Here is a 22,612-nt window from a genome sequence, read left to right as displayed (position 1 = left end):
TAAGGCATACACCATTGCTTCATTTTTCCAAGTCCAAAATGGTGATGAGCTGTCCTAATTAGTGTTTTCTCTTTACCTCTCTAGTTTCTAATATCCATTGCAATGGCTACCCAGAAACTCACAGACAAAATTCTCAATTATAGGATTTACTAAGGAAGTTAACAAGTTATAATGCCAGTGAGAAATGCTCAGGGTAGGGTTGTTTATTAGGAAATGTTACAAAGTTCTTTCAGGTCTGCTAATATTTCCAAAGGAGCATATGATTCCACTGTATTACAGCCTGAAAGCATACAGCCCAAGTTGCATGGATCCACAAACCCTGAAATAAGTGCTCAGAGTAAACCTCAGCCTAAGGCTCTCAGCTCCACTCTGTGGATCAGTGAGCCAGCTTTCCCAATTAAGTGCCCAAAGGCACCCCACTCTGCAAGCCAGCCTCTGGCACAGAAGCACTCAGCTTTACTTGCTCCGCGGGTTGGAAAGTCCCCCATTGCCCCATGCTCTAGTTTCTGGTTCTGCTGCTGCTCCTCTGATGTTATAGCTATTATTTGGGTACAGGAGGTTCCTTGCATAAGGTCCAGGGGATGTGCTTCCCTCCTGGATTTTGCTCATAATAAGATTCCTCTTCCCACTTCTCAGAGGCCTCAGTATATACACAGGAGGATGGCATTGCAGGGAATCCTGCTCATAATTGCTCACAGGTAAATCTTATCAGTATCTTCCTTCACCTCTACCAGACCCATGCAAGTAAAGGTCCTTTGGTGGGTACCAGACCGATGCAAGTAAAGGTACCTTTGGTGGGTACCCATGGAAGTAAAGGTCCTGCAGATGTACCTTACTAGCGACTCACCATGATCTGACTGTCACTGCCTGTGCACACTGACTGGTCAGAGTTGTTGGTGTTTTCATCACTTTGATGATATCTGGGCATCGTTGACACTATAGATGACGAACACAATTGCCACTTCACATACATTTCCAAAGATGACACTCTAATTTGGTTTTAATACGCACAGTTCTTTGGTACTTGACAGTGTATACACCGAGTAGGGAGATTGTAATTTAATTATGGGTGAAGCAAATCTCTTCTTTGGAGAAGAGCTACCATGAACGTTTCTGGCAAAGCAGCATGCACATGTGTTATGAGACAGAAAAAAAATAAAGAAGATATCCACAAGTAGGTGAAGCCATCTTACGATGCTTACTGGGCTCCCTGGAAAAGATGACGCCGCACATGCACGGAACTCGAGGAAGGCAGGAAACCCTCAAATTAAATGCAAGAAAAATCAAAGCCAAGGAAGGTTGTTGAGACAAGCCGGACAGAAACACCATAAGGCATTGTGCCATCGTCCCATCGAGAGCATTGTTTTCCCTTTTGTAGGGATGCAAAACATTACAGTGCATATTATCATGAGTGATATTGTTGACACCTTGAACGTGAGCGGATACTTGTCTTTCACTGACCAGCGATGTGCAAATCCTTAACTTCACATACTCTCCTATGGACCAAGTGCCTTTCAGGTTCCTGCTCACATTACCAACGATCTGTCCACTTGAGAACTCTTCACTCCCCATCATTTCCCAGGCCCACAGCAGTTGGAGCAAAATCATCCCAGGACAACTCGATGCTCTTGGAAAGTGAACTCAATTTGTCCAACGCGTCTAAGTGCTTAGAAAACCGCGACAGGCAGATGATTGTGAAATAAATGGCTTTTATAATGAAAACAAAAACAAACACGACTTGCTTAGGCAATTATTTTAAACTCAATTGATGAAGGTCACTGTGCTTTAATATCTGATGTTTGCAAAGTCAGGGCTAACGGCTTTAAGATGGTTTTTCTTCTTCTTCTCTTTTTCCTTTCGGTGCTGTCAGGGGCCATGGAGCTGCAGCGCAGGGAGGAATCCACTGGGAGCTATGGAGGCACTCACCCCCCTGCTGTGGGCAGGTTGTCAATCATGGGGTGTGACGTCTGGGCTGAGCTGGGAGGAGGCACAGTCTTTCCTGTCTCCATTCAGGGATATAGTTTTAAAGCAGCAGTCAAGTTCTTGGATAAATAGCAGGTCCATGGCTAAGGACAGGCTGCCTGGTGTGTAGCTGTGGAGAAAGGGCACAGCTCTCTGACTGAAACCCCAGGCTGCGGGTGTCATTGTAATAGCACACTGTAAAGAGGAGAATCTCCCCAGGCAAACACATCCTTTCTGCAAGGTGCAGACAGAGTGCAAAAATGTCAGGGTTTCTGGGGCAGATTTTTGGGCCACATGTTGGTTTTTCTCAGCCCTAGATCATAAGGGTTGTTGGTAAGATCACTTATTCTAAACACGGGGAAGACCTATACCTGTTACAGAGCCCTGGTTTTTTTTTTTTTAGAAATTCCCGCTTGAGGTATCCTATAAATAATCCAGACTCTCGAGTTGACCACGTCAAAAGCAGAACTCTGATCCGCCCCTTACCCTTGCAACTTTTCTCTCTTCCCAACCGACCCAAACAGCTCAGGACAAAAAAACTAAAGTGAAGGAACTTAGAGGAATTATCAACTCCTCTCATTCCTTTTATAATCAATATCTAATTAATCAGCAAATACCATCAGTGCTATCTGGATTCTAAATCTTGGATCAGACAACTTCTCAGCTTCATCATAATCGCTCGGGTCCAGGGGCTGACAAATTGTGGCTCTTTCGGGGCAAGAGCATGTGGCTCTGAAGTAAAATAAAAAATGTTAAAGCGTATGTTGCAGTTCCCGGCGATTCCATTTCGTTGTAAATAATGTATTCACGGCTCTCGAATCATTCTTAAATTATAAAGGACAGGGTTGGCTCTCCCATCTCAAAAGTCTGCCAACCTCTGCGCTAGTCCAAGGCACCGTCATCTCTCGCTCTGGTATTGAGCGGGGCTCCCAACAAGAATTCTCAAGCTTCACTCTTGTCTCCCTCACCCTGGACCAGTGCTTCCCACAGTGGACAACGGAACCTTTACAAAGTAAACCCTGCCGTGCCCCTCCACCGAACATAGCCCTCTGAAGACAGACTCACGCTTAGAAGACAATTCGAAGCCCCCTTGACGACCAATAAGCCCTGGTGCTTGGCTGCCTCTTGGACATGATTTTTCTACCAGGCTTTCTGCGCACTCCACTATGATAGTCACATCGGCGTCCCTGTTCTTCTGAGAATGGGCTCAGCTTGGTTCTGCCTCAGAGTCTTGAGCCTTGTGGCCCCTCCCCTGGGCTTTGCCTGGTTTATTACATGGCTTATTCCGTCGCTGCATTTCCTGAACCCTAGAACGCCGAGCGTGATCTTTCCATAATGTTTAATTGAATGTATATATTAATATATATTGATAACTATGAAAGTAAAGAATACAAAATTTTTCCCTCTGAAATTAAAAATTCAGGCGTTATAGGCCTAACGGAGTCTCCTCTGACCACCCTCTCTCTAAGATTCAGGCACTCTCCAGCCTCTCTCCTGATTATGTTTCTCACAGCACGGGCCACTTCAGGAGAATGTAATACTTATTTCTCACTTGCCTATGATTCGTTTCCCTCGCTAGCTTACAAGCTTCAGGGGAAGGCTTTGTGGGTTTTGGCCTCGACTGTGTTTTTAGAGCTGCGAACAATGCCTGGCTCTAGGGGGTGTTCATTCATCAGAGTTCATTCATCAGAACTCTTGTGTGAGCCTCTTTATTGAAGTCATCCATGATTTTGTTCTACTTAGGCAACAATCAAACTGTATGGAAGCAGCAAAAAAACCCAAAAACCCCAAACATGTATCGTACTGTGCAAACCTGTCCCAAAAGACTTCTCTAAAGTGTTAAAAGGAAAGCTGTCACTTTGATGACTAAGGTGTGCCTGGAAAAGAAAAATACACAAACAAAGAGAACCTTGTCTGTTTAATTGCCTCATAGGCAGGCGAAGCTAGACCTGGAAGACATAGACACAGAAGAAGAAGTAATGATTTTGAAGAATAATGATTAAGTGATGAAGAATATTGAATATTTAAGATGGTCATGGAAAGGAATTCCATTAGCTTTTCATTCCATGTTTGCACGCACCTCTAGAAATCTTCTTGTGTTGTAGACGGCTAGAAGAATGAGCAAATCAACAATAAGAGAAATGCAACTTAAATGTTGCTCCGAAGCACAGCAGGTGTTGTCGCGTCTGTCTCTGCGGAACTGATGGCGGTTCCTAATCGTGACAGCAGAGCCGAGCCAGGTCACCCCGATCCCAACTCACTGCCATCGAGTTGACCTCAACTCCCAAGGACCCTCCAGGTCAGGGGAGAACTGCCCGTCTGGGTTTCAGAGACTGTAATGATGGGAGTAGAAAGCCTCATCTCTCTCCGGCTGAGCAACTGGTAGTTTTGAACGGCTGAAGCCCAAGGTGCAACCACCACCCTACTTCTTCTTTGAGAGGCAGACTGAAAAGAGGAGGTGTGTTCTTCTGTTGGTGAGAGAGTAGATTTGAGATGATCATGGAGACTGAGATCCTGAATTCCAAAATATGACAGCCATCTACTTAAAAGTGCCAGTCGAAACCTTTAGGGAGATGACGGTATCCAAGATTGCCACTTGTCTGTCAGTTTATGGTACTGTGGTTTTTCGCATGTTGCTATGATGCTGGAAGCTATGCTACTGGTATCGTAAAGACCATCCGTGGTGGACAGGTTTCAATTGAGCTTCACTAAATTAGACTAGGACGAAAGGCCTGGTGATCTACTTAGAACAGGTAGCTAATGAAAGCTTCAGTGATCCCCACTGTTCTATCTGGATAATGTCAGAAGGTACTCGAATACACAGTGGCTTCAGCAATGGACCACACTCACGAGACGGTGCAGACCCTGGCAGTGCTGTGTGGTGCACAGGGTCTCTGTGAGTCCGAGCCGACTTGACAACAATTAAAAACAACATTGTCAAAGACTATAGACTAGGAAAAGGAGGTTTGAGAACAAAATACTGAGTAAAGCTGACATTTAATAAAGGGGAAAATGGAGGTATGAAAACTCTGTTACTGTTATTCTTACCATTTGATTCCCTGTGCCTGTTTAGAGGAATCAAGCAACACAAGGAGCCAGAGTCGATGATACAATATTCACTACACACCCACTCTATGCACAGAGTCAGTGTGCCACAAATATTTGAGCAAAGCCTGGAAGTGACTCTCTATTTGATTAATAATTTCAAATTTAATTATCTAAAATAATTTCGTTTGGTGGCCAGTTAATCCAACAAACATTTTCTTAGGCAGTTCTGTTACTCAACAGTATGTTTATCCTCTAACTTATGCTTCCCCGTTATTGAATCGTGGGGGTAGCATGGTCCCAGGAGCCCTGGTGGCGCAGTGGGTCAGTGCTCAGCTGCTAAGGGAAGTGTCAGGAGAGAGATGCAGCAATCTGCGTCTGTAAAGATGTATAGACTTGTAAACTAAATGGAGACCGTTCTACCTTGTCTGACAGTGTTCCTATGAACTGGAATCCACTCGATGACTATTAGGCTTGGGTCGGATTAATGAAGTACTTCATACAGGTCTTTCCCCACCCCCCCATCCCTAACCATCTCAGATTTTCTGAAATGGTTGCAATTTCAGAAAACCACAACCTACTGGAGGACTTAGAAACGATTACAAGACCATCCATAATGCTAAAACTCTCGACCCCTTTTTGTGCGGATGAATTGCATGAATGAATCCAATTCATTCTTCTTTGTATCCATGCTATTTAATTCATGAATTTACAGCTGTCCCTGGCAAGAGGTGAAGTAGTATTTCATCTCTGCAAAGCCGATGCTGGGTTTACGATGCAGCTTCTTTCAGTCGGTGGGATGTTAGCAGATTTGCTGCAAGGGGCGCTTGAAGAAGACGCTTGCACAGTTACATGTCTCTTTCTGTCTTTGCCACCAGGACACGGCTAGGGCATGATGCTAGAGGATGGGGCACCGAGAGTTGCCCCAATTATTTCAACTGAGACCATCCCAGATCAGTTGAAGCTCATGCCTTAGCAGACCAGAGGCACCCACTGGATGTGAGTAAACAAGTAAACGAGCTGGGATGAGAAGACTTACACACCCGTGCCCTGGCTGAGTCAGGAATCCACAGACTCATGAGCAAAGCTTGCTTGCTGCTGTAAGCTGCTGAATTGGAAGGAAAGTTTCCTTTTAACATATCCTTTTTGTGGCAATGGATGGCTGATCACTTTCCCCGTAAGTATGAGGAACTTGGATGTGATTCTTCCTTTTGCCTTCCTGTAGACAGACTTTTAGTGCTTTCCATATTTGCAAAAATGCTTTATTGTGCTGTCTGCTTGCATCCTGACAACAGTATCACCCCAAAGACAGATCTGATCTAAAATTTAGAGGCGAGGAAATTGAAGCCTACAGAAAATGAAGTAGCCAGCTCCAAGGGGTAGGATTATAAGACGCCGGACTGGCATTTAAACTCAGCAAGATTGTCTGCAGTTTAGTTTAGAGCCTGTGCTTGATGTTTGTGGTTTACTCTACTGGTTTCTCCATCAACCTATCTGCTCACAATCCATCCCAGTTTCTAATGAGGAAAAACAGGTTGTGTTCTAATTTGGGCTGGGAAGACTATTTTGATACTTAATTCATCTTTGATACTTCTTGTCTTAGAGTGGTCTGTCATGCATGTGACTGTCTCCCCATTAGCTTGGAAGTTACTTTGAGAGTACGGACATATCTATATATTTATAAGTATATATATATATATATATATATATATATATATACACTCATATCTTTCCCCACAGTTACTATGGAATAGATTTTTTAAAAGACCTGTTTAAGTTTTAGGAAATGTAATTATCCCATAAAAGTAACTACAAAAGTAAGAAACACTCTATTAACGATACAAGTATATATACATATTTAAAGAGGCACTGTTATCTCAAATTAAATTGGTTGACTATGCAAGAGGACTTTCCCTATCGTGTTAAGCAGATTCTGTACTGTTGTGTTTGAGTTTCGTGTTTCATTATGTAAAAATAAATCTCCATGCTTATACTTCAACTGATTGATTCTAGAAGCAAGTTGTGATGTCAAATCTAGTGCCTAATGATTTCTGTTTTGCAATTAATTTCTGCATCAAAGAAACTTCCACGCTTTAGTAATTTGCCCTGTACTTTAGCGATGCTGCCACCAGGTGGCGGCAGGGTGTCAGACATAAGGTCTCTACAGCAAGGAATTACATACTTTCTGAGATAATAGCTCTTTGCGTTTGAAAAGAATTTGAGACTGTATATTTCCAGTTTAAAATAACACAGTTCTTTATTTAGCTATATAAACCTAAGCTTTAAGCTAACTTTAAATGTCTTGAAAGTGGATATAAATCCTAAACCTCCTTTCTTCAGCTTCTTTTTCTATCATGGATTTATTCCAACATTAATCTACCTCCTTAAAGATAATGTGAATCGTTACCATTGATTCTGCAGCCTTACATATCATCAGTCTCTTTCATGGTGGCTTGTATGTCAGACATGAAAATTCTGAATAGCCCAAATGCTAAAGTTCCTGGAAGATAATATAGGGACAATAATATAGAACTTAATTTTTTCCTTTTTTTCCCTTCAGTAACAGACTACTAAACTACGATGCATGAGCAACAGAAGACACATTAACATATAACTGGGACCTCCTACATATGTGTGTTGGTCTGGGTTGACTAGAGAAACAAATTCATAGACACTCATATGTGTATAAGAAAGCTTTATATAAAGAGTAATTGTATATCTGATACCAGTCTATCAATTCCTCTTCAGACTCTCGCAACACATACCAGTGATATCAAATGCAGGAAGATCACAGGCCAGTGGATGTGGACCTTGTGGCCAGTGGGTGTAGAAAGTCTTGTGGATCCAGTGGCAGTGGGATCATCTCAGCACTGGTGTGGGTCTCCATGTGGCTCCTCCAGCTCCAGGGTTGTCGCTCTAACCGCATAGCTTCCCTTGCAGGGAGAGTGTGTATTCCGCCTCCAGAGAGGTAGACAGGAGTTCCCAGAATCCTCAGGAGAAGGCCAGGCCCATACAGAGACCTCATTGGCTATGACCTGATGGACAGGCTAGACTCCACCCCTTCACAAATTAACAGCAGATTGTGTAACTGCTACAGACTACCCATTGTCAACTTGGCACTTTTACACAACTCTTGAGCCATATATAATTTTAAAATAAGAAACTAAAATACAGACAATTAAAAAATGTGCATGCCTCATTTAAACATAAAAATGAACTGAACAAAAACAGTTTATGCCTAACAATTGGAGTTAAGTAAAGACCTACACCATAATCCTATAATCCTAAGAAAATATTCTCCCGCCTATGAAAGTTTGTAAGTGAGCCACTTCATGCCTTTTTCTGCCCAATTTTGGGTATCCAATGTCTATCCTGTCCACTTACATCAACCCAGTGCTCTGAAGGGACAATCATGCCTTGATGTGAAGAATCTTCATTCCAGTTGGAATCTTGTGAGTCTGCATCCATAAGTAAAGTCAAATCTGCCCAGGCTGTCCCTAACTTCAGGTATAACATGCACCAGTTCACAGGCTCAAAAATCTTCTCTTTTATCTGGTTGGGTTCTGGTCAACTCAATGTGGGCTGCCTCATTTAGCCTCACCAGGGTACCCATTGGCTGGGTACCACCTTCAGACCATAGGCCCTAATATAAATTCCCCATAATCCTAGCCCCCTTGTACTATGTCATGAATCCCAGATCACTTAACCTGCTTTCATCTTCTCCTCTAGTCCCAGTGAATCAGGGTGTCAGTGGCAGACCCAACCCATCTCTTTATTGCTCCATTTCTCTCACTTCCATTCAACAAGTGGATCCAGGTGGTCACTTAGCAAGTATTTTGGCCTGCCCATAGGCATCCTTTGAAGTTCAGTCCTAGAGAGGAGTTTTATCAGGGCTCCAGATTTTTCTAGCTCTGGGCATAAACCACTAGTTCAAAATCCAAAAATCCAAAGGTTTCCTCCCCCCTCCCTTTCCAATCTGTCAACAGCCCCCCTAGACAAGTCTCTTCATTTTCGAATGTCTTGAGTACTCAAGGCACTGGGTGGGGCTTATCCTTTCAGAGCCTTCTTTGAAGGCTAGTCCCAACTCATTTAAAGTTCCAATTTTAATGGCTGAAGGCAAGTATGCTTACAAACACTATTTTTACTTCCCAATAATCACTATATCATTAACAATAGGCAGAAGAAAATAGTATAAACCTAATAAAGTCAGATCCTAAACTCAATCTTAAAACAATCAAATTCTATCCTGAGCTGTACTTATCCCATATAGCTTTAGGCCTCTGGCTGCATTACCTCAAGCCAAGGTGGACCTTCTATCAGCCATTTTGACCCCAGTCAGCCATTTTCACTAAGCAGCATGGTCTCAGAGAAATTCAAGGGGTGATTTTGTCACCTGAGCTCAAGCTTCACCTTTATCAAAATCATTTTCACCATTTCAGACAGGATTAACCAAAGATAATTTCTAGGAATCAAAACTATATTCCAGAAAACAACCCAGTGAACTGCATGACCATATCTGACCTCTGGCTAGCTAAAGAAGAAAAACTTCTATAAGGCAGAGGTCAAACAAGCATCCACACTCCATCTTCATGATTTGTTTCTCAAGTACCCCACTCCCAAGGTAGCCAGAACCCTGGATTTAGAGGAGCCACATGCCTTTGCTGAGATGCTTCTACTGCCACTGGATCCACAAGACTTCCTATCCACTGGCCTGTGATCTTCTTGCATTCAGCATCATTGTATGTGTTGCGTGAGTCCGAAGAGGAATTGGTAGACTGGTATCCAACATATGGACTAATATCAGGCTTATGGACTTCATCTGGAATGGGCTCAGATATTTTCTTAATATACAATTACTCTTTATATAAACCTCTCTCTTATACACATATGAGTGTCTATGAGTCCATATATTTGTTTCTCTAATCAATGCAGACTAACACAATATGTAATACTTATGCTCATCAAAAACCTTATCAGAGAGTAAATAAGAGAACTTACCTACGGAGAAACAAAATCTTTGGCAATGATAAATCTGATAAGGGTCTAATCATCACTGAAAGATATTTTAAAAACTTCAACAACTTAACAATAAAATGACAAACAAACCAAGTTAAAAAGGGGCAAAGGACATGAACAGACACTTCACTAAACAGGACATGTAAGCAACCTAGCCATTATAGAGCTGCAAAAACAACACTGACCAAAGAACAAATGCTGCCGAGGTGGCAGAGGGATTGGAATCCTGCTCCACTGCCGGTGGGATTGTGAACTGGCTCAACCATTATGGAAAACCGTATGGCGCTTCCTCAGAGTGCTAGAAATAGAAATCCCCTATGATCCAGCCACCCCACTCCTGGGCATACACTCTAGAGAGCTAAAAGCACAGACTCAAACAGATATAGAATTCAAAGCCAAGTGACCTGGTTCCAAGATAAAGATGAAAATAGAGAGGATACATTTGAAACAGATACACACTGTAGTCCTACTCTTTATAAACAGTAGGGATGATTTTTACATAAGGCACAGCTACTTACAGGTTGAACTAAAATCATTTTAGCCACTATGGAAAAGCATTTCTAAAATATGTTATATTTTTAATTGTCTTCTTTGAATACATTGGCCATGATGCCCCCTCTTCTTGATTCTTGGGTTTGTAGTTATGAATATCGGGTTTACTATTTTAGTATTGTTATTGTTATTTTTGGCATCTAATACTTGGATAAGAAGCCCTGGGGTATAGTCGGTTATGTATGCATTGCATGGCCAACTGCAAGGTCAGCAGTTTGAACCCACCAGCTACTCTGTGAGAGATAGATGAGGCTTTCTGTTCCCATCACACCTTGGAAATTCACAGGAGCGGGTCTACTCTGTCCTAAAGGGTCGCTAAGAATAGGAATCGGTTCAATGGTAGTGAGTTTTTTGAGTCATACAGGTACACAGGTTGGGTTCCTGGTCCCCCCTACCCCACCCCACTTTCTATCCTACATCTAATCTATTTGCAGCTGGAAACAGCTGTACAGAATGCCCCTGGGTAACAAATGTCTGACTTACAGACAATTGGTCCTTGCCCTTTATTGCTAGCTACACTTGCCCTCACTTTGAAGTCATTGAACCCACCTCTCCAAAAACCAAACTCACAGCCCTCGAGTTGATCCCGACTCACAGTGACCCTGTAGGACAGAGTAGAACTTCCACTGTGGGTTTCTAAGGCGGCAACTCTTTATGGGCATAGAGAGCCTCATCTTTCTCTCGTGGAGCTGCTGATGGTTTCGAACAGTTTGACCACGAAGTTAGCAGCCCGGACGCATAGCCCACAAGCCACCAGGGCTCCTTACTGGCAGCAAACTCTTCATCACAAGAGCTTCATGTGCCACACACGCAGCTCTTAAATCATCAAAAAGATTTTGAGTCTTTTTTCTTTTGCCCTCAAATAAAACGAAACAAGAACTGTATGCATGTGTTCTGACTTATCCACAAACGGAGGAGCATCTCAGTGGTAGCTCGTGGGCTGCCCGGAGAGCGGAATTGGCTGACTCAGCTAATTTCCCCCTCATAGCTCTTTCTACTTAGGTGTGTAGGCTTCTGGCCCCCGTCTCTGGCTTCTTATGAGGCGATTCTCCTGATTAAAATCCTTTTAATGGCTCCCCACTGATTACAACAGTGATTTTCAAACCAGGCTGCACATTAAAATCACCTGGAGAGCTTTTAAAAACGATGCCTACATTTCAGCACCAAAGAGTTTGATTCAATTGTAGGCATGGGGCCCTCGCCTTCAGGGAAGAAACGAAATAGCATGGATATGCTTCCAGCCAGTATAGAAAGACAGAGATTGGATTGACCTTCTTACTGACGCCACTCAACGCTCGGACCAAATAGGCAAAACCGTGGTTTTAAGGACATTGGACATTAAGCATTGAGGGATAATGACCCACAAGAGATGGGAGAGAAAAGCGAACACAAATCCAAAGTGACTCTGAGAATTGGCTAGTTTCTCACCCGGAGAGAAGCTCCAGGCTGCGATGCAGAGAAGAAACGTGAGGAGCTCACACTTGAGAGTTCAACAAGGCTAAGGTGTGAAGAGTTTTCTGAGCAGGGTGCCAGAGAGGAGACAGCGTGGATGGACTTGTGCATCGGAAGACAAACTGCGAACAAACAAAACCCAGGCAACACCCCTTGAAAAGACTGGAAGGGACAGAACTTGGATCTCAAACAAGACTGGGAACAGTGCCCAGCATTTAGACCAGAAATTCATAGTGCATCGATCAAGTACTCAGAAGGGTCTTGCTCCCCATGGGAATTATTAGCCCCACGTCAGAACATGCTTTGGTGTGGCTCAACAACATTTAAAAGTCAGATCCAGAAGATCAAGATGATGCTGCGGAACGTCACTTGCTCAAGACCATAGGAAAAGAAATACACAACACGAAACACAGTAGAATTCATAATGTCTGATGTGTAATAAAATGTACCAGTCTTGTAAACAACAACAACAACAACAAAAAATCCCACAATGAGGAGAAAAAAACCCAAATCAACTTAGAACCACGGTGTTCCATTTAGCAGACCATGACCTTCTAAGTTCTTATATGCTCTAGAAACTAGAAGAAAGGTTGAGGATATTGAACAAAAGCATAAACCAAACCTGTTGCTGTTATTGATTCTGACCTATGGTGACCCTACACGGCAGAGAAGAACTGCCCCCCAGGATTCCCAAGGCTGTCATTTTTATGCAAGCCTATTGCCACATCTTTCTTCCGTGGAGCAGCTCGTGGTATTGAACCACCAACCTTTGGTTAACATCTGATCGCTTAACCATTGTGTCACCAGAGCTCCTAAATAGACATAAAAAAAAATACATTAATGACTCCCATCTAACTTCTGGAGATGAAAACTATAATCACTGAGATAAAAAATACACTGGATGGAGTAACAGCAGGTCCGATATCACAGAATAAAAGATTAGTGAGCTTGAAGACATAGACCCAGAAACTACAGAATTAAGTTGCAGGAAGAAAAAGCCCCAGAAAAAAACGAGCAGCATTGAGTTGTGAGGCAATTTTAAATGACTAAATCAATTGCGATCAAGTAAATTCTGACTCCTAGAGACCCTGTCGGGCAGAGGAGAACTTGGTAAGTCGTCATGGGAGGAGACAGTCTCATCTTTCTTCCACTGCGTGGCTGGTGGGTTCACACCAATTACCCTGTGGCTAACAGCTCAATGTATAACCCTTAATGCCACCAGGGTACCAGGCAAATGACCTAGTATCCGTGCAATTGGAATTTTCAAAGGAGAGGAGAGAGTTGGGGAAGACACAAAACAGTATTTGAATCAATTCGGCCAATTTTAGCCGCCAAATTTGATGAAAACTGTAAACCTCTGGTCTAAGGAGCTCAACAAACTTCACACAGAAGAAACATGAAGGAAATATGTCAATGCACTTCACAATCAAATTGGCATACCGGAGTCACAAAGACAATGATCTCCATTCTAATTGGGCGATTAACAACTGAGGTCTTCCAGGTTCATGAGCAGTGATCTAAAGTGCAGCCTCTGTTCTCTCTCCTTGCAAAGGAAAGGTGACAGATGAAAATCCAGAGACACCTGGGGACAATCCATCCAAGGGACTAATGGGTCACACAAACTCAGGTCTCTACATCCCTGGGGCCAGAAGAATGCTAGATGGTGCCCAGCTGCCATGCGAATTGTTTTGACCAGGATCACAGTAGAAGGCCCTGGACAGAGCGGGGTAAATATGGACCAGAAATCAAAATTATAAAAGAGACCAAACTTACTGATCAGATACAGTGAGGTCCCCAAGATGGAGACCCTTACCTTTCAGACCGGGAACTGAACTCCGCTCTGTGTTAGAATAACCAACCCGAAGATCAAAAGGGCAGCATTTACCCAAGGACAACATTTAGAGGGTTGCGAAAAAGTAGGGATGAGAACAGGAAACACGCGGAAAAAGTGGAATAAATGATAGTGCATCGAGGGGCCCTTCTCCCCCAACACACAAAGATACAGAATTCATCACATCGTTCCTGAGTATTCATCATTGATTCTTTATTGGAACTACTTCCTTAGATGGCCAAGTCAGTGGGAAGAAAGTAATCATAAGCTCTGCTTTGAAATTCACAAATGAATAGGTTGGACAACATCCAAATGTGGTTGGTTTTACCACAGTCCCCTTGGTAGCTGCACAGGGGTAAAAGAAATCAACACTGTTTTTCATACTTTTAGTATACACATTTTTTTTGCCTGAAAAATGGATGACAGGTTATTTGCATGGTTCCTTAGATAATTTTAGTTTTTTTCATTTTATCATTACTCATACATATTTCATGGGGAAAAGAAGTTGTTCTTTTATCTAAAATTCCTCTCATGCAGTGCTATGGAAGTTGTCCATTAATAGTAGGAACTATTCTTCACAATTGGTAATGTTTTAGGCATGTCTGAATAACATTTTAAGTTGAAAACATAATTTATCTGTTTATGTACTGTTAACTAGTCTTTGATACTCTTATAACAAGTCTTTAGAGGTTACAGTAATTCGAGCTAAGGGGCTCCTTCAGCTAGCATCTGCAGACGAAACAATTTGTGGGACAACTCCCCACGTATTCATATTTTAACGCTAAAAATCTTTGCTACAAGGTAGAATGTGTGAGTAGTGGAAATGATATTATTAATGAGAGTGGCAGACACAGGAGCACTGGTAAGACATCCGGTTCTGAATATGAAACACAGTCTGGGAATGCAAGAAATTATCTTTGGTCTCTATTTCATTCAGCTAGGCACACATGGGCTTGCAAAACTGGAAAAATAGCATGTCTCAAAATTCCTCTATGTTCAATTTCCACTTTTGACAATGCCGAGACTAAGAGAATTCTTGACATTCTGTCCCCCTCCAACCTGTAGGTAGCTTTGCGACTGAAATGTATACTGGCTTATTCAAATAACGTTGCTTTTGAAAGGCAATCATGCACCCCATCAAGAAAAAAGATGCTTGGGGATTTGTTGAACTATTGAAACCTCAAACATATCTGTTTCTTCAAGTCCCAACTTTGTAATTCTGTTTAGTTCTCCTCTACTACTCCCTGGAAAAGCTTGAATAAACTTGCCAGACTCACTGACAACGTCGTCATAGTTGTCTAAAACAAGGGTGGCGCTGTATTAGGCAGGGTGCTTAATCAATAGTAGTTAACGATCCAGATCAGCAGTGACCCTCCTCATTCTTTATTCTCTCTCCATCTCCCAGAAAACCTCTGCGCCAAAGAGAGCCTATACTTACACTTCTTATTTCCCTTTTCATAGAACAATGGTTACTGGAGCTATTTGACGTCTTTAAATCGTTCCTGAAAGCTTACCTCTAAATCAAGGTGACTTGATAGTCCCTTTAGCCTGGGGAAAATCCCAAAGTAAATTATGGAATTTAATATAGGAATACTGGCCTCATAGATTATCTCATAGTTGGATAGCTTCCCACTTTAGTTGAGATAATTAAAATTCTGGAATTTGAGACTATGCATAGTTGGCCTTTCATTTATGTCGGAGCTCAACAACTCCAGGCATCTACTGAACCACCCTTGAGCACCAGCTTTCGTGGGCATGGGATTTGTGCTGTCTGATTCCTAAATCTAAAGCCACAACATCTGCTAGATCTATACACACCGTCACAGAGTTTAACTCGCAACTCCCTCATTGTCAAGAGAGCCCATTTGCTCTTGAAGCTATCACAAGGGATTTGAAATTCAACCAGCTTCAGGGAACGATACTGGGTTGGTGATAGGCACAGACGTGGTACTTGAGGCCAGAAGCAGCTTGGCTTCATGGTCAGAGACGCAAGGACTTTATTTTCCAATTTAATGAGAAAGATAGTATTATAGTGAATGCAGCTAAGAAGGAAACTCTTCAAGAGTCAGCAGTTGTTGTCTTTTAAATAAGTCCCTGAGCTCTGTGGGAAGTGGGAAATCAGTCCCTGAAAGGCGGTCGTATTCCAGGGGACCCTCGAACATCACTGCCCCTGCAGTCACTGCAGTTGTCACCAGACCCACCTACAGTGCTAAACAGGGAGTTCCAGACTGCTGGTGCTCACAGCACTGGATAAAGCGGAGGTCCAAGCCCTCACCTTCAATCATACTTCGGTCTTTGGGGTTTTGAGAGAGAGAGAGAGAGAGAGAGTGTGTGTGTCACGTTATGGAGGAGTCTTGCTTTGAGGAAACTCTGCTGAAAGGTGATCTTTCCAATGGAGGGTGACTGTGGATGCCAGTGAGGCGAGTGGCTCAAGTGCTACTTTAGCTTGGAGCAAGATTATTCAGAAGGCAAGCTCCACTAGTAACGGAAATCCATCTGAACTTGGAAGCGTGTTTGATCGATGGAAGCTACCTCTTTAGCAAATGGCCAAGGGTACCCATGCGATGAGTGTGGACTCCTGGGTGGAGAATGGCAATTTTAGTTCGATGCAACCAAAACCATGCAGTTTCAGTTCGTTCCATTGCCACATGCACCGTGAAAGAAAGTGACCAGAGATTTCATTCTATGAGCTTCCTGTAAAATGATAGCTTTGTGAGGGCATCGCTCACAGAAAGCTATGAGTTACTTGGGGCAAGTTGGGAGAAGGTATCAAGAATGTGTTCATTTAAAGACTCCACTTAGATCTATGGACACTTTTTATAGGTTGTTCCAGAATATATTACTTTGTAAGATAGACTTTTAAAAGCAAAGAACCATTATATACCAATAAAAGCCATCATGTAAAATAAGTAGATGATATATAATATATAGAGACTAGCCCTTTGGCATAGCCAAAAGACTAGGATATAGTACCTGGAGCCATCAGAAATGTAGTTGCTCCATATTTTGGCTAATTAAAGCATTTCAATATTAGAATATGTAACTTAAAATTCAAAACATTTCCCTACATTCACTCTAAAAAAGAAATGTTCATAAAACCAAATTAAGTTTGCATGTAGGTCCATTTAATGTTATGCATTCGACTTCTTTTCTTCATGTATGCATCAGAAACCAAACAACCATAAAAATGAAAAGTCGTCCATGCCCATGTGGCTTATCTCATAGGCTTGAATAGATGACAAGTGGCGGTCAGGTTTCAAGGCAACCTGTGCAAGCGCATACGGCAAACAGAGTCAATGTAATGTTAGACACCAGCTCTAGACGATCAGCTCCTGCTATCGAAATAGACTAATTACTAAGAACAAAACCGCCTCTTAAAGCACAGGGCTTTTAAAAACTCAAATAGAGAATAGCAACAAAGAAATAGAGAGAAAACTAAAAACCATACTTTTGATTTTTAGCAGTGAATATGAACAAAGATCAGAAGGGGAGCGGATTTGGTACTGTGCGCATATCCTGAACATAAACTGACCAAAGTTTCCTCAAATGGGAAACCCCAAAGTGCTTGGAAGTATTTCTTTGATAATGCAAAACACCTTGAAAATCCTCTCTTGATCTCTTCATTCCTGAGATTGAAAATTTAAGAGACAAAGATGTTGAAACTTACATGGAGTCCAAACAAAAGCATCTAAAACCAGATGGTGTATATGTAAAACCTTTTGAGATGCCCAAATTCTGACACACACACACACACACACACACACACACACAGCACGAGAGGTATTTCAATGAGCAAGGCTTGAATGGCTAAGGAGCCACTAAGGTCACAACTTACATTAATAAGCTCAACCTCCCAGAGTTTTTTCAACAGGTCCAGGGACGTGTAGCCGTTGATGAGGAAGGCTTTGGTGTAGTCGCCCAGTTCAATGGAATCCAGCCACTCTGCCACAGAGGTGGGATGGTAGTCATCGTGACCAAGGGGCCGCATCTGCAATCAAGAATATCACATTTAGGATTCATTTCAGCCGCTCGCCTTGTGTTCCAACAACAGAATGCATCTTGCCATCTGGGAATTTCTCTGATAGGAAGCAACACATCTTTCTGGATATGCGAAGAAGGGAAAAGAAAACACATTATGCACAATTCTGAATCATTAATAATTTTCACGCTGAATTAGTTTTCAAAAATACACCAGGAAATTTTCTAATTTAGCTGCTAGCTCAACCTCATACTTGAGAGAGCTAAATATGTCAAACTTCTGTCATAGACATTATTGGCATTCTCTTGGCTGGAATTTTAACTGATGTCAGTTAAACAGGATTAATTGAATGCTGAAGGCACAAGGAACTGCACTCCCAAATGTAGGTGATAATTCTCATATGCACAAGATCAAAACATGTGAAAATACTGCATGGCTTGAACATTCAAAAGGAATCAAGGCTTCAGCGAGCCATGTACTGTAGGGATAGCAAACACGCTGCAGAGACAGACTCTGGGTTAAGCCAATAAATCAGGGGCTTCGGAGTGTTTGTGACCATGTGTTCCCGCATAGACTCTACAGTATGTCAGACAGGAACACAGAACATGCTGGCAGACAGCCCCCTACGTTTTGTCAGTTCCACACAGAATATATTTTTAAGATTTTAATTTCTTTCTTTAGGATAACAAAGACGTTTGACAACTGCACAATGTTTCTGAGTTTAAATTAGCGTGTGGAAGTAATTTAAGTAAGTGAAACTTCTGGATTTCAAAATGTGTATGGTATTGGTCTACTCCTCTTGCTTTTACTTAAAATTTTAGGTAAATTTACAGTGCTTGGTTTTTAAAAGCGATTCTTCTCTAAACCCAGGGCTGCTCTGCATGCAACGCCATATGTCTTAATACTTCACTTATTAACGGCAGCTGACACCCCATTAGTCCGAGCCATCCTTCAGTGAAATTCATGATGGGAACAGCCACGCGGAGCAGAGAGCACCAGAGATTTTCCTCCCATATCAGATGCGAGGAGATAAATATTAATGGAAATCTATATGATTCTGACTTGTGAGCAGGGAGAAGATTAGCTGGGCCATCAGGGGCTCAGATTTCAATCGCAAGCATGTTAGGCTTTCGACCACCGGGCAGAGTTCTCCGTTTTCAGATTCTCCTTACTCCTCGATCTTAAGTTACTTTTTCTCCTGGCTGCTTTGCTGTGGTTGCACTCCGCAGTCTGATTTCCATCTTGATGCTCAAATGTCCCCTGCTATGAAGTTACATTGCAATCATTATGTGCATTAGCATCAGGACCGTATTTATTGCAAATGTTCTTGTTCATTGCAAAACAACCCTTGGAGACTAACCAAAGGCCTTCTAGTCAAGCTGCCCAGAGTGTACCTTCTGGAAGATAAAGATATTCTTTAAGGCAATCCCATATGGTTTTTCCATGTACTAGAAATATTTGATAGTGTCTGCTACATATGCAAAATTTAAGGAAAATCCCCTCAGCCCACGCCCTGCTGCCCTATCTAGGATGCGATGCATGTTTTCAACAGGGTATGTATACTCCTTCCCTCCTAGCCCCAGTTGCTTAAACCAGGGAGGGGAATACTCAGCCCAAGCATGCCCATCAAAACGATGAGTCAGATACATAACGCAATATGGATGAACCTTGAAAACATCACGCAGAATGAAATAAGCCAGTCACAAAAGGATAAACACTATATGGTTTTTCTTATACAAAATAGGCAAAGAAATGCAAACCAAAGCTTATTACTGGTTACCAGGAGTGAGGGGAAGTAGAAAGGGGAATTATTTTAGGGTGTGCACATCTATGTCCATGGTGATGGAATAATTTGGAAAAAGAGGATGGTTGTACAACATGAATAATGTGACTAATATCTTTCATACATGTAACATGGTTGAATTATCAAATATTTTGTTATGCAAAATTTTACCACAATTAATAAAAAGTTCCACAGGAATCTAAGAGCCACCCTACTTAGATTCCCCATTAAGGAATTGAGAAATTGAGGAACCCAGGCACTTAGTGACAAAGCAAGAGCTAACAAGACCTCTCGAGAGATGGCATGACATGGAGCCAGAGCCAGGTAGATGGGGACAATTCAAAGCCATGTGTAAGCGGAGGTTGTAGAATGGTAGGACTGATGGGTTAGTTGAGTAAGCTGATTGGCCAAATGGGGAGAAAGGGTTACATATATGGAGGGAGCAGAGAGAATATAAACATGAGGTAGAGGTCTCTGTTTCTTGTAATCTCCCAAATGCTGACAATGTATTAATCAATGATCAATGGGATGATAACACGCATCCAGGAAAATAATGAGAGAGATGCCAGGCTACAGGGACATTTCCGAGGGGCAGAAGCCCAAGACATGCAAGGACCTTCCATTACAGATGAAGGAGGGAGGGAAGAAAAGAGAGAGAGAGAGAGAGAGAGAGAGATCCCCTAAAGCAAGTACCTCCTAAACTATAAGAAAATAAACTTCTGTTCCTTAAAGCCACCCTTTGTGCTATTTCTGTAATAGCTTCATTCGATAATGAAGACTCCAGTATTAATCGAAGTATCAAGAATACCTACCAGAAGACTTCAATACGTCTCATTAAGTATAAAGCTATTTGCCTACCCAACTCCAATCCCTCAATCTTGTCTGAATACGAGGGAATTTAGAGTCAGAAAAGAGAAAATTTAGAATCAGAAGAGAGAAGGATGCAAGACCCTTTGGGGGAAGCTTAAACTTTAAAGAGTGAAGCAAACAGGAGATTTAAACTGTATTAGAAATGATTTTCCATATTTTAATGACTGGAAAAGTATTGCATGTGTCTGAGATATCATTAAGAAACATCTTTGGTGAAGGCAGATAATGGAGAAAAGAAAAAGACCACTTCTTTATCTCACTGAAGGTTGTTAAACTCAGTAATGGGGTTACTTCTCTAAGACAAATTCTCTGAGACCAATCTTTTTTTTTTTTTTTAATCGTTGTATTAAGGGCTCATACAGCTCTTACCACAATCCATACATACATCAATTGTATAAAGCACATTTGTACATTCACTGCCCTCATCATTCTCAAAACATTTGCTCTCCACTTAATCCCCTAGCATCAGGTCCTCATTTTTCCCCCTCTCTCCCCACTCCCCACTCCCTCATGAACCCTTGATAATTTATAAATTATTATTTTGTCATATCTTGCCCTGTCCGACGTCTTCCTTCACCCACTTTTCTGTTGTCCATCCCCCAGGGAGGAGGTCACATGTAGATCCTTGTAATCGGTTCCTCCTTTCCAACCCACCCTCCCTCTACCCTCCCAGTATCGCCACTCACACCACTGGTCCTGAAGGGCTCATCTGCCCTGGATTCCCTGTGTTTCCAGTTCCTATCTGTACCAGTCTACATCCTCTGGTCTAGCCAAACTTGCAAGGTAGAATTGGGATCATGATAGTTGGGGCCGGGAGTGGGAAAGCATTTAGAAACTAGAGGAAAGTTGTATTTTTCATCATTGCTACATCACACCCTGACTGGTTCATCTCCTCCCTGAAGCCCTTCTGTAAAGGGATGTCCAGTGGCCTACAAATGGGCTTTAGGTCTGAGACCAATCTTAAGGAGGGGAGAGGGAAGGTAAGATCTAGTGGGAGGGGAAGAAACACTGGCTGGGTAGTGAGCAAAGGGGACGTGAGCCTGGAAGTGAGAACACTAAAGCCTGCAGGAGGAATCTGAATTCCTCCCCAACTCGTTCAGGAAATGCTGGAACAGTGCCAACTCTAATGGCTGATGAACAGAGAACAAAACAGTTCCACCCTTCATGAAAATGATAACTCTCTATTCAAAATTGCAAAAAGAAGACCAATAAATTAAGACGGCTCAGTCTACCTGAAGATAGAAGACTCCAAACGAAGGTGCAAAATTCCATTTACACATATTTAATGATATGCACGATGGTTACTGTGCTGCCACAATAATTTCTTCCACAGCAATTCTCCCATCTGTTCCTCCTGCCACTCCCCAGTGGAGATCCTGGTGTGCTCTGACAAAAACGAATGCAATACCTTCCATGTGGTTTCCTACCTTTGTCCCAGCTTGCTAGATTCGTCTTCTAAAGACACAGGCCCTTGGTCAACTCTGGCACAAAAAGCTGTAGTAGCTCCTTCTTGATACAAGTCCCAATGTCCCATTCCAGCATTCAACGCTGGTTGAGATTATATGCAACACATCTTCTTAACTTAATTGCCCACTACTCTGCTTTGCGTATCCTATTCTGATTGATCAGCCACTTGTGTATGTTCATGTAGTGTGTTAACTCGATTGCTTTCCCCTGAACATGACCTATGTAAGATACATTCAAATCCTGGTCAATCTCATTTTCCATGCTGGGATTGCCTTAGTCCCTGTTTCTGCAGTGACTTCTCCAGACTGGCTCTCTTTGTTAGTTCTAAGATCCAAATTCCCAATCATTTGTAGACGTGCAATAGATATCGCCAACACAAGTAAGAAATAAATTCATCACCTGCAGGTCGCAGGGCTGCCCTTCCTCTGTTTTCTGTCTCAACTGATTGGGTACTATGACTCTGTTCCCCAAATAGAAGCTTAGGGATCATTTTACTTTCTCTTTCCTCTTACTATCATATTCAAGTAGGCAAATAAGCCTTATAAATTTGATTTATAAAATCCACTGGAGATCCCCTTGCAGAGGGGTCTCGGGGAGGAGATGAGCCAGTCAGGGTGCGATGTAACAACGATGAGAAATACAACTTTCCTCTAGT

The 22,612-nt window shown here is 42.3% G+C and overlaps 1 protein-coding gene across 1 annotated transcript in view; it reads right to left on the bottom strand.

Annotated features, from left to right (window-relative positions):
• The window catches only part of ANKS1B (ankyrin repeat and sterile alpha motif domain containing 1B), a 1,383,364-nt gene that overhangs the window by 333,869 nt on the left and 1,026,883 nt on the right, over window positions 1–22,612 (bottom strand). The window contains exon 16 of the mRNA XM_030886113.2: window positions 17,694–17,846. Within this exon, the coding sequence (XP_030741973.1) occupies window positions 17,694–17,846 (153 nt within the window). The remainder of the gene's footprint in view (window positions 1–17,693; window positions 17,847–22,612) is intronic.

Source organism: Echinops telfairi, unplaced genomic scaffold (assembly GCF_000313985.2).
Source record: "Echinops telfairi isolate 266 unplaced genomic scaffold, ASM31398v2 ScPeMD7_2;HRSCAF=8, whole genome shotgun sequence".
NCBI classification, from domain to species: Eukaryota; Metazoa; Chordata; class Mammalia; order Afrosoricida; family Tenrecidae; genus Echinops; species Echinops telfairi.
Note: the sequence above shows the minus strand (reverse complement) of the source record. Positions and strands in the feature narration are given on the sequence as shown.